The 12,668-nt window shown below is 49.0% G+C and overlaps 1 protein-coding gene across 4 annotated transcripts in view; it reads left to right on the plus strand.

The window, feature by feature from the left end:
• LOC141111421 (uncharacterized) overlaps positions 1–12,668 on the plus strand; it is a 133,836-nt gene that overhangs the window by 35,616 nt on the left and 85,552 nt on the right. Inside the window, exons 1-3 of one of the 4 annotated variants that reach the window (XM_073603710.1) lie at positions 6,260–6,504; positions 7,845–7,907; positions 9,261–9,390. In XM_073603710.1, coding sequence (XP_073459811.1) covers positions 6,375–6,504; positions 7,845–7,907; positions 9,261–9,390 — 323 coding nt within the window. In that variant the 5' untranslated portion in view covers positions 6,260–6,374. Of the gene's footprint in view, positions 1–6,259; positions 6,505–6,551; positions 6,771–7,844; positions 7,908–9,260; positions 9,391–12,668 lie in introns of those variants that run through there. The other 3 variants (XM_073603713.1, XM_073603711.1, XM_073603712.1) reach the window with 3 other exon arrangements.

Raw genomic sequence — 12,668 nt, forward strand, 5'->3', positions numbered from 1 at the left:
TAGTTTGCTAAAGTTTGGCCGGTGAAAGATGAAATCTGATGGTCACTATCACCGTTTCCTTTTTTTGCATAGACTGGATAGCAAAGTTAAGTATTTGTAAACTCAATCACTAGAGCTGGCCGAACACGGATAGAAAAACCAATGAAAATGTGTACAAAAAACAAAATATTAATTCTTACATTCGATGGCCCAATCGTCGTATCAGGAACTTTCGTGCAAATTTCAACATTTTTCTGCCGACCGCAATACGTACAGTATATATATCACACATATATATACTGTACGTATTGCAGTTGGCAGAAAAATGTTGAAATTTGCAAGAAAGTATGTGTGTGTATATATATATAATTATATTGTAGTGTGGATTTGGTTTAGCGGGTTATAGATGAAGATGTCAGCCATATCCCTGATATCTATTTCTTCAGCCAGCAATTGGCTTTCTCACGAAAGCGATCGGAGTGGCTCATTAGCCACTGGATCACTTTCTGAATCGGAAGGAATGGGACGCCCCCTCCACCACTTGCCGGTGTTTCTTGGGTTTACAGTTTTCACCGGCGCACCCAAGAAACGATCCAACGGTGCGGCCGGCTGGTCACAGAGGCACTAAGAGACTAAATCGTCTCTGATCACCTCTATGGCCTTGGAGGACCGGAGCAACATCATGACGTTTGGTCTTGGGCGGAAGTAAACCATATATTTTATTTTTATTTTTTTTAAGCAAAACATCAGTTGCATTTTGCAAAACCACTGAGCAAGCACCATGTGACATAAAAAATTGTAACAATCACCATTTTATTCCCTAGGGTCTCTGCTGAAAAAAAAAAGTATAATGTTTGGGGGTTATAAGTAATTTTCTAGAAACAAAAATACGGATTTTAAACCTGTTAACAAAAAGTGCAGGAAAAGCCGAGTCACCACATGGTTAATGTTACAAATGTGTTACATTGTTGCTGAGATTGTCTTCTCTGTAAGATGTCATTTCTGGGATCACGTGAAACGCTCGATGATGATTGGCTCGGTGATATCGGAGGAATGTTTTGGTGTTTTCCTGGTGAAAATTCATTTGAATGAGGAATTCTGTTCCTCACTCTGCGGTTGGTCGCGTCTATGTGCAACATTTTACAGGAATGAGGCGATCTGTTACCACTCGTTAAAGTTGAAGTTAGTTAGAAACTATTTATTTATTTATTTATAGTGTTTTTTTATTTATTTTTATTCATATATATATATATATATATATATATATATATATATATATATTTTTATTATTATTTATTTGGGCTGCGGCTTCAGTTCCATAACTCGTCTGTAATGAATTGTTTCCCACATCTTGCTCCTTCCTATAGAAATCTTCTCTCCAGGGATGACCGGTCCTCTTCACACGCACTGTAATGGGTGAATTGCCTCGGATCTGACATCACCGTACATTGAAGAAGGTCCCGGCGGCTGCCCCGCCCCTTCCTGTCTCATCCATTCACAAAAGTCTTTGGATTGTGTTCACAGAATGTAACATGTTCTCTGGGCGAGGACGGATGAGTAAAAAGATGCCCCCCCATCTATTCACAGACACTGTTGCTTTTACAATACAAGGTGTGTTGTGAATGGAGGAGGGGATAGGAAGGGGCGGGCAGCCATTGGGACCTTCTGCAATGTTAGATCCAAGGCGATTAACCCATAGAGTGCCAGAGGTTCAGCACTGTAAAGAGGACCTGTCATCACTGCAGAGACCCTTTCTATAGTAAGGAGCAAACAGCAGGATGTGGGATGAACTTTACTTCAGGTCAGTTGTGTGATTAAAGCCATAGCCAAAAACAATATATATCAGGGGTCACCAAACTTTCTAAACAAAGGGGCCGGACTGTGGCCAGTGGGAGTAAAAACTGTCCTGGTATCAGTGGGAGGAATAGTGCCCCATCATTGGTATCAGTGGGGGGAATAGTGTCCCATCATTGGTGTCAGTGGGAGGAATAGTGTCCCATCATTGGTGTCAGTGGGAGGAATAGTGTCCCATCATTGGTATCAGTGGGGGGAATAGTGTCCCATCATTGGTATCAGTGGGGGAGGAATAGTGCCCCATCATTGGTGTCAGTGGGAGGAATAGTGTCCCATCATTGGTGTCAGTGGGAGGAATAGTGTCCCATCATTGGTATCAGTGGGGGAATAGTGTCCCATCATTGGTATCAGTGGGAGGAATAGTGCCCCCATCATTGGTGTCAGTGGGAGGAATAGTGTCCCATCATTGGTATCAGTGGGAGGAATAGTGCCGATCATTGGGGTCAGTGGGAGGAATAGTGCCCCATCATTGGTGTCAGTGGGAGGAATAGTGCCCCATCATTGGTATCAGTGGGAGGAATAGTGTCCCATCATTGGTATCAGTGGGAGGAATAGTGCCCCATCATTGGTGTCAGTGGGAGGAATAGTGTCCCATCATTGGTATCAGTGGGAGGAATAGTGTCCCATCATTGGTGTCAGTGGGAGGAATAGTGTCCCATCATTGTGTCAGTGGGAGGAATAGTGTCCCATCATTGGTATCAGTGGGGGGAATAGTGTCCCATCATTGGTATCAGTGGGGGGAATAGTGTCCCATCATTGGTATCAGTGGGGGAGGAATAGTGCCCCATCATTGGTGTCAGTGGGAGGAATAGTGTCCCATCATTGGTATCAGTGGGAGGAATAGTGCCCCATCATTGGTGTCAGTGGGAGGAATAGTGCCCCATCATTGGTGTCAGTGGGAGGAATAGTGTCCCATCATTGGTATCAGTGGGAGGAATAGTGCCGATCATTGGGGTCAGTGGGAGGAATAGTGCCCCATCATTGGTGTCAGTGGGAGGAATAGTGCCCCATCATTGGTATCAGTGGGAGGAATAGTGTCCCATCATTGGTATCAGTGGGGGGTATAGTGCCCCATCATTGGTGTCAGTGGGAGGAATAGTGTCCCATCATTGGTATCAGTGGGAGGAATAGTGTCCCATCATTGGTGTCAGTGGGAGGAATAGTGTCCCATCATTGGTGTCAGTGGGAGGAATAGTGCCCCATCATTGGTGTCAGTGGGAGGAATAGTGTCCCATCATTGGGGTCAGTGGGAGGAATAGTGCCCCATCATTGGTGTCAGTGGGAGGAATAGTGCCCCATCATTGGTGTCAGTGGGAGGAATAGTGTCCCATCATTGGTGTCAGTGGGAGGAATAGTGTCCCATCATTGGTATCAGTGGGAGGAATAGTGTCCCATCATTGGTATCAGTGGGAGGAATAGTGTCCCATCATTGGTATCAGTGGGAGGAATAGTGTCCCATTATTGGTATCAGTGGGGGGAATAGTGTCCCATCATTGGTATCAGTGGGGGAGGAATAGTGCCCCATCATTGGTGTCAGTGGGAGGAATAGTGTCCCATCATTGGTGTCAGTGGGAGGAATAGTGTCCCATCATTGGTGTCAGTGGGAGGAATAGTGCCCCATCATTGGTGTCAGTGGGAGGAATAGTGCCCCATCATTGGGGTCAGTGGGAGGAATAGTGTCCCATCATTGGTGTCAGTGGGAGGAATAGTGCCCCATCATTGGTGTCAGTGGGAGGAATAGTGCCCCATCATTGGGGTCAGTGGGAGGAATAGTGCCCGATCATTGGGGTCAGTGGGAGGAATAGTGCCCCATCATTGGTGTCAGTGGTGCACCTAATAAAGGGGGCAATGATAGTATAACTAAGTGATATCAGTTTTTTTATGGTGGAGTGACCCTTTAAGGATCTCTCATATCTCCGAGTTTGTTGTGCAGTGTTATTGTTGAGGGATGGGTGGGGGGTGTTGGCAGTGGGGGGGTGTTGGCAGTGGGGGGGTGTTGGCAGTGGGGGGTGTTGATGGTGTTGGTGGGGGGTGTTGGCAGTGGGGGGTGTTGATGTTGATAGGTGGAGAGTGTCTGTAGTGGGGGGTGTTGATGGTGTTGGTGAGGGGGGGGTGAGACAAATGAGAGAATTGACTTTCCAGTGTACAGATCCAGCCTCCGGTCTCCGGGAAGTGTTGGATTAATGGAGTGTCTTGGCAGTCCTCATCCTCCTTCCGTGGTCTCTCTGTGGTCTCCTGTGTAAGACGGGCACTTAGTCCATTACTGGGGCCGATCCGTCTTCACTATGACCTCACCGCACACCTGCCGCTCCGTACAATGGTCTGGTGTTTGCTGCTCCCAGAACCTTCCCTCCTCCATGCTGACCGCCTGCTTCTTAAAGGGACACTTCAATTTAGATAAAATAAATGCCCCCTACAGATGGCTCCACTTGGAGATATTGTCACTTTGTATACGGATACCCCCCTCCCCCTCCCCATGTGTACTTGCCTATCCGTACTTCCTTAGCACCTCCCCATTCCATTGGAGCTCTGGCTGTGTTCTCTAATGCAGGGGGTGTCAAACTCATATTCATCGCTGGCCGCATGGGCATTATAATTGCCCTCAAAGGGCCAGTTGTATCTAGATGTCCAGAGCTCCCCCACCTTCAGAAGTCAAGAGTCCCCCAACCCCCCCCGATCCCTTACATCACAGTGCACACTTTATCTTGTGCTTCTGTCAGGAGGAAGCTGAGGGGCAGAGCTGGGAAGCAGAAAGTGCAGTGTCTGGAGGAGGACCAGAGGAGGGCTGGAGTCAGGCCAAATGCAGAGACCAGGGGAAGCGGAGACAAGGGGGGTTCTGCAGCTGTACAGAGAGTGCAGGATCCGGTCGAGTTCTGTCCTTCCTCTGTGCTGAAACGAGAATGGGGGCGGAGCCAAGGGGGATGCCGCAGGGGAGGTGCGAGGGCCACATGACATGGTCTGGAGGGCCGGATTCGGCTCGCATGCCTTGTGTTTGACACATATGTGCTCTAATAAGTATTGGGAAACATGTGACTTCCCATATGACTAAGCGACCAATCACTGGAGGGCAGGGGACAGAAGTCAGCGACTTGGCAATCTCCCAGCTTTCTCATGGAGAACTCCCACAGTGGGGAGGTGCTAAGTGGGGTGTAGATAGGTAAGTATTCAAAGCGGGGGGGAGACCCAGAATGGACAGGGGGGGATTTGCTATGTATACTTGTATATTGAGATCAGGCAAATATTCATATTTGATAACAGCTGATATTTTTTACCGCATGCTGAAGTTTAGTTAAAGACTAACTCCGCTTTTGTTGAGAATAAACCCCTCCCCCTCTGGGTGATCTCTGTACATTGCAGGGATTGTAAAAACACTTTGTTGCAGATTCCGACCTTTTTTGTTACATTGAAGAGCTGTTTGTTTCTCTGTGTCCATGTGCATAGTGAGTGTGAGTGATTTTATCATTATCAATCAGCTGCTGCATCTGCAGGGCTCTGAGCAAAGTGGCAGATTTAGATGTGATTTCCCTTTGGGAGTGTCTCACCAAGAATTACATTTTTGTTGCAGGGGATGCCCAAAATCTGACATGTATCTCAGTGCAGACTTCTAGAAAAACCAGTGAGCCAATCGCACATGCAGGAAATTACATTTCTGGGGGATCGCTCTGTATACCGTGTGTGCGGAGCGCCTCCAGGCGGCAATATTGCATTTTACAGAAAGCTACAGCAGCTGCAGATAGGAAAGGGATAATTAATAACTTTCAAATACATCATGACCTGTGTCCTCCATTCAGAAAAGCCCATGTCACTGCATGGGATCTGTTCTGTGATTGGAGGAGGGGATCCAGTCATTCATCAGCCCCCCCCCAGTCATCTTAATGCATGGGCATTATACTTGCCAACTGTCAGCTTCCCGTGACTGTCCCGGATTATCCGGGACAGTCACGCTTTTTACTAAGCTATCCCGGGATGGCCGTATCCAGGACAGCTTCCCAGAACCTGTACTGTGCCCTCTTGATCCAAGCCTTGTGACACCCCTCCCCCCTCACCCATACTATGCCCTTCTACTCCCCCCCCACCCACCCCCCCACCCATACTGTGTCCTCTGTGTTGATTAGTCTTTGATTTATGGGATGTTTTCTTATTGTTCAAAATCAATTTGATTGAAAGTACAAATATATATAGGGACAGGCTGGTAGGGGCCACAGAGTATTACTTTGCCCAGGGGCCCATGATGTTATTAAGACTGCCCCCCCCCCCCCCCTTTATACAGCAAGTTCTCTCTCTGGACTGCTGCACCCCGTATAATGAGCCCCGGTCACATCTTCTACTCCCCTGCGATCCGTCTGGAGAGGGTTGGAGTTGTTGCCGGTTGTGCAGCTTCATGATGAAGAAATCACCTGCGTAGCAGAGCTGGAAATCCAGTTTCCTGGTTGCCGGGGGGGTAACGGATATTCATACAGGAGGTTTGTTTCAAAACATATAATTTCTCCGACCGCGCCGCTGACGCCGAGTCATTGAATACGCAAACACTTCACTCCGAGATGTCAGGAGAACTCCACAAAGAGAGGAGGTCACCTGCCCGGTCTTGTGTTCTGCATGGAGGAGGTGATGACAGGAGTCAGCCACACCAAGCCATTGTCTGCGTCCTGCCGGAACATTCCTTCTGCTGTGGTATGTGCTCTGTGGGGTTACTTCGCCTTTTCTCTTTTGTAGATCTTGGTTTGTTTTTAGAGTGTGAGCAGTGCGGTGAGAGAGATCCATTGTTACCATTCATAAGACGCACTGCCTGTTCTGCAACTTTACCTGGATGTCAACCCAAATTCTCTTTTTTCGGTATGTTCGGTGTCATGCCTCCGGGTCTACAGTTTTCTTAAAGCCCAACTCGGGGCAGGATTACCATCCCAGGTCTCCAAGGGGCTCACCTGCCCATTCCTCAGGTATGTCTTGTATATGCCGGAGGGTGTCCAGCTCTGACTGTAAGCTCCGCGGTCCTCCGAACCATTCACAGATCGGAGCCTTTGGCCGTGTGTTGGCAGCAAGCTACCCTTCAGCTTCTCTCCATGGACTAGATCAATGGTGGTCAACTTGAAATTTAGAGGGACTCAAGTGTGGCCCTGACACTGCCAAAGGGCCACCTCAATGCCCAAAAATGTTTGCTGCATTTTTTCACTGTAGAAGTTGGAGTACAATAACCCCCAGCATTGGTGTCAGTGGATGCAAGAATAACCCCCAGCATTGGTCTCAGTGGATGCAAGAATAACCCCCAGCTTTGGTGTCAGCGGATGCAAGAATAACCCCCAGCATTGGTGTCAGTGGATGCAAGAATAACCCCCAGCATTGGTGTCAGCGGATATAGTAATAACCCCCAGCATTGGTGTCGGCGGATGCAAGAATAACCCCCAGCATTGGTGTCAGTGGATGCAAGAATAACCCCCAGAATTGGTGTCAGCGGATATAGTAATAACCCCCAGCATTGGTGTCGGCGGATGCAAGAATAACCCCCAGCATTGGTGTCAGTGGATGCAAGAATAACCCCCAGCATTGGTGTCAGTGGATGCAAAAATAACCCGCATTATTGGTGTCAGCGGATGCAGTAATAACCCCCAGCATTGGTGTCGGCAGATGCAATAATAACCCCCAGCATTTGCTGTCATTGAGTGCAATAATAACCCCCAGCATTGGTGTCAGCAGATGCAATAATAACCCCCAACATTGGTGTCAGTGGATATAATAATAACCCCCAGCATTGGAGTCGGTCGATGCAATAATAGCCACTAGCATTGGTGTCAGTACTATTAGGACCCCCCCCCCCCCATATTTGTCAGTGGCAGTGAAATTTAACCCCCCTGTATTGGTGGTTGTGGCAGTGAAAATGTTAACATCCACGGAGGTAAGTTCAGCAGGGACTTCTCCTCCTTTTGTTTACTATTAGTAAGTGCGCCCCCCCCCCGTGTTCGCTAGGCTCAGTACTCGGCGCCTTCGATCAATGTTTCATGTCTGTGTCTTTGCAGTTTGTCGGGACTTTGCGGTTTTGGAGGACGGGGCCTTGGCGCACTGCTTGCAGGAACAGGAAAGTAAGTATGTGTTTGTATGACTGTGAGTTGGGGACATTAGATTGTAAGCTCCTTGGGGGCGGGGACTGATGCGAATGTAAAGCGCTGCGTAAATTGACGGTGCTATATAATTACCTGAGGTAAATAAATAAGTGGTGCCATCACACACCATGCTCTTCACAATCACATCATCAACATTTCACATCATTTTGATATGGTATCGGCCCCAATTGAGTTTCTTTTGGCAAGACCAGGAAACGGCTCAGGTCAGTAGGCCAGGCAGATGCCGGTTCTTCAGGGGAAGAGAACTTAGAAATCCCATCATTATACGTCTTCCTTGGTGAACTGTCAGCGTCTGCCTAGACACCAACTGTTTGCTGTGACCTTTCCATTCTTTTCATTACGATCAGCGGAGTCACAACATTCTGCTCTGTGATTGTAGATATAATGGTTCTCATCCCTTGTATCAGTATGATTGTTACACAGACCCACCAGCAGGGGGTGTAGAAGTCCCAGAATTGTAAGTCGGTGACCATCCCTTTTTACTATATATAGAAAAATTGGTCACTATGCGGGTAGGGGATGTGTATCAAATAGCACCTCATCCCTTATAATGTATAAGACATAACTAGGATGACTAGGAGTGGGACTTTTTGGGTTCATATGTTCTAAACCAAACATTAAAAATCCCTTTAAAAAATGTACATTTTGTTTTGGATTATAAATAAAAAAAACTTTATTGTAAAAGTAACAGCTACAATTCCATGGTAAATATCCAGTATATGCAATATAGTGATATTCATGAAACATTTTCTTCTACATGTTTCGCCAACTTGGCTTCTTCAGGATATCTCTCTGTCTCTCTCTCTCTCTCTCTCTCTATAATATATATATATATATATATATACTCTCTGTATATGTTCACACTGTATAGATTTATTTAATTTCCCTCTGTGTGTGTGTGTGTATGCATACGATATTTTTCCTTTTCTCTTATTTGTATTTTTGGATCTTTTAATAGTCTCCTATGCACATAATTATTTCCTGAAAAAGCCAGGTTGGCGAAACATGTAGAAAAAAATGTTCATGAGGATATCATGAATATCACCATATTGCATATACTGGATATTTACCATGGAATTTTGTTACTTTTACAATAATGTTTTTATATATGATCCGAAATAAAACATTTTAACAGATTTTGGTTTATTCCCTATGCACCCAAAAAGTCTCACTCCTATTTATCCTATTTATGTCCCCTTTTACTACATGGGGTCCCAGCAAAAAAAAAAAAAAAACATTTTTTTTCCCTTGAAATCTACTTGTTCTTCATTAGAAGTGTTTTCCTCACTCTGTACATTATGTTCCATGCAGTCGAGCAGCATTATGCCTCCAATGTCCGGAAGAATAAGCTGGTCCAGAAGGACATCCGTATAGCCAAGAAACTCCAGGATGAAGAAGATCAGCAGAGCAAAGTCTTCAGCCTGGAGCAGCAGAAACAAATGTGAGTGTTCGATCTGTTCCTTCCATCGTCTGCTTCTGTCTGGAAAATATAGTGACGAAAACCCATAATAATCCTTGTAGAGTCTGCAGGGACAGCAGAGGTAGGGTAACAGGCGATACTTGCAGACTTGCTTAATTAATATGAATATAATGTATTTATAAGCTAGGTGCACACAGGCTGCTGGATACCACCTGAGCCCTGTTATCTTTCACTGCACTCGGTGTGGCCTATGTGGGAGCCATAGTGTCCCTTCCAGCCACCTTCATGGCTTGGTTCAATGTACCTCACAAGCATTGTACGTGACGTGTACACCAGCATCATTCCGGGATAAGGTCATCTATCGCCCAGGGCGAACATGCCAAACTGCCCCCCCCCCCCCCCCAGATGTATGGGCATCACGTGTCAACAAAAATCCCCCCCCCCCAAAAAAAATAAAACATTGGGCAATAATCTGCATGATTACCCCTTAAGCATAAATTCCCCCTCCTCCCAGCACAATCACCCCTCCTAACACAAATCCTCCACCGCTCAAAATTCCCCTCTAAGTACACATTCTATCCCCTCCTACTCCAAATCCCCCTCCCAGCTAAAACACCCCTCAATCATCCTTACTAGCACAAATCCCCCCCCCCCCCCACCTCCATCAATGAGCCTTCCCTCCCCACCTCCATCAATGAGCCTTCCCTCCCTCCACCTCCATCAATAAACCTTCCCTCCCCCACCTCCATCAATGGGCCTTCCCTCCCCACCTCCATCAATGAGCCTTCCCTCCCCCCACCTCCATCAATGAGCCTTCCCTCCCCACCTCCATCAATGAGCCTTCCCTCCCCCCACCTCCATCAATGAGCCTTCCCTCCCCCCACCTCCATCAGTGAGCCTTCCCTCCCCCACCTCCATCAATGAGCCTTCCCTCCCCCACCTCCATCAATGAGCCTCCTCCTTCCCTCCCCACCTCCATCAATGAGCCTTCCCTCCCCCCACCTCCATCAGTGAGCCTTCCCTCCCCCACCTCCATCAATGAGCCTTCCCTCCCCCCACCTCCATCAATGAGCCTTCCCTCCCCACCTCCATCAATGAGCCTTCCCTCCCCACCTCCATCAATGAGCCTTCCCTCCCCAGCTCCATCAATGAGCCTTCCCTCCCCACCTCCATCAATGAGCCTTCCCTCCCCACCTCCATCAATGAGCCTTCCCTCCCCACCTCCATCAATGAGCCTTCCCTCCCCACCTCCATCAATGAGCCTTCCCTCCCCCCACCTCCATCAATAAGCCTTCTCCCCCCCCACCTCCATCAATGAGCCTTCCCTCCCCACCTCCATCAATAAACCTTCCCTCCCCCACCTCCATCAATGAGCCTTCCCTCCCCAACTCCATCAATTGGCCTTCCCTCCCCACCTCCATCAATGAGCCTTCCCTCCCCCACCTCCATCAATGGGCCTTCCCTCCCCACCTCCATCAATGAGCCTTCCCTCCCCCACCTCCATCAATGAGCCTTCCCTCCCCACCTCCATCAATGAGCCTTCCCTCCCCCCACCTCCATCAATGAGCCTTCCCTCCCCACCTCCATCAGTGAGCCTTCCCTCCCCCACCTCCATCAATGAGCCTTCCCTCCCCACCTCCATCAATGAGCCTTCCCTCCCCCACCTCCATCAATGAGCCTTCCCTCCCCACCTCCATCAATGAGCCTTCCCTCCCCCCACCTCCATCAATGAGCCTTCCCTCCCCCCACCTCCATCAATGAGCCTTCCCTCCCCCACCTCCATCAGTGAGCCTTCCCTCCCCACCTCCATCAATGAGCCTTCCCTCCCCACCTCCATCAATGAGCCTTCCCTCCCCCCACCTCCATCAATGAGCCTTCTCCCCCCCCCACCTCCATCAATGAGCCTTCCCTCCCCACCTCCATCAATGAGCCTTCCCTCCCCCCACCTCCATCAATGAGCCTTCCCTCCCCACCTCCATCAGTGAGCCTTCCCTCCCCCACCTCCATCAATGAGCCTTCCCTCCCCACCTCCATCAATGAGCCTTCCCTCCCCACCTCCATCAATGAGCCTTCCCTCCCCCACCTCCATCAATGAGCCTTCCTTCCCCCACCTCCATCAATGAGCCTTCCCTCCCCCACCTCCATCAATGAGCCTTCCCTCTCCACCTCCATCAATGAGCCTTCCCTCCCCACCTCCATCAATGAGCCTTCCCCCCACCTCCATCAATGAGCCTTCCCTCCCCCCACCTCCATCAATGAGCCTTCTCCCCCCCCACCTCCATCAATGAGCCTTCTCCCCCCCCACCTCCATCAGTGAGCCTTCCCTCCCCCCACCTCCATTAATGAGCCTTCCCTCCCCCCACCTTCATCAATGAGCCTTCCCTCCCCAACTCCATCAATGAGCCCCCCCTTCACCTCCATCAATGAGCCTTCCCTCCCCACCTCCATCAATGAGCCTTCCCTCCCCACCTCCATCAATGAGCCTTCTCTCCCAACCTCCATCAATGAGCCTTCCCTCCCCACCTCCATCAATGAGCCTTCCCTCCCCACCTCCATCAATGAGCCTTCCCTCCCCACCTCCATCAATGAGCCTTCCCTCCCCCCACCTCCATTAATGAGCCTTCCCTCCCCACCTCCATCAATGAGCCTTCCCTCCCCACCTCCATCAATGAGCCTTCCCTCCCCACCTCCATCAATGAGCCTTCCCTCCCCACCTCCATCAATGAGCCTTCCCTCCCCACCTCCATCAATGAGCCTTCCCTCCCCACCTCCATCAATGAGCCTCCTCCTTCCCTCCCCACCTCCATCAATGAGCCTTCCCTCCCCACCTCCATCATTGAACCTCCTCCTTCCCTCCCCACCTCCCTCAATGAGCCTTCTAGCTGTATGTCTGTGGTGTGAGATCTCAGGCACTGCTGCTTTGGACTGCCAGTCTCAGGAGGGGTGAGGTGAGATTTGGTGATGTCACCACTGTTCTGTTTGCTGGAGGGAAAGCTGTACCAGAGGACCTGCAGTGGAAGAATCTCCTGGCTTCATCTATTATGTGGATCTGGGCTCCCCCCACCTCTTCTACTCATTTTCATATCCCCCCCCCCCACCATCAGGATGCAGAGCCCTTCCCTCAAGAAAGATGGCCGCCTCCACACACAGACAGTCTGCAAGGCATGGTTAATAATGTGGAAGAGATCAGCTGTGGGGAACCCACATACTAGCGGGGAGTCCTTTGTCCCTTGTAAAGATGTCGGTGTATTGTGTATAATATGTGATGTCATGACTGGTGTTCTGATGATGTCATCTGT

Source organism: Aquarana catesbeiana, linkage group LG10 (assembly GCF_042186555.1).
Source record: "Aquarana catesbeiana isolate 2022-GZ linkage group LG10, ASM4218655v1, whole genome shotgun sequence".
In the NCBI taxonomy this organism is placed as follows: domain Eukaryota; kingdom Metazoa; phylum Chordata; class Amphibia; order Anura; family Ranidae; genus Aquarana; species Aquarana catesbeiana.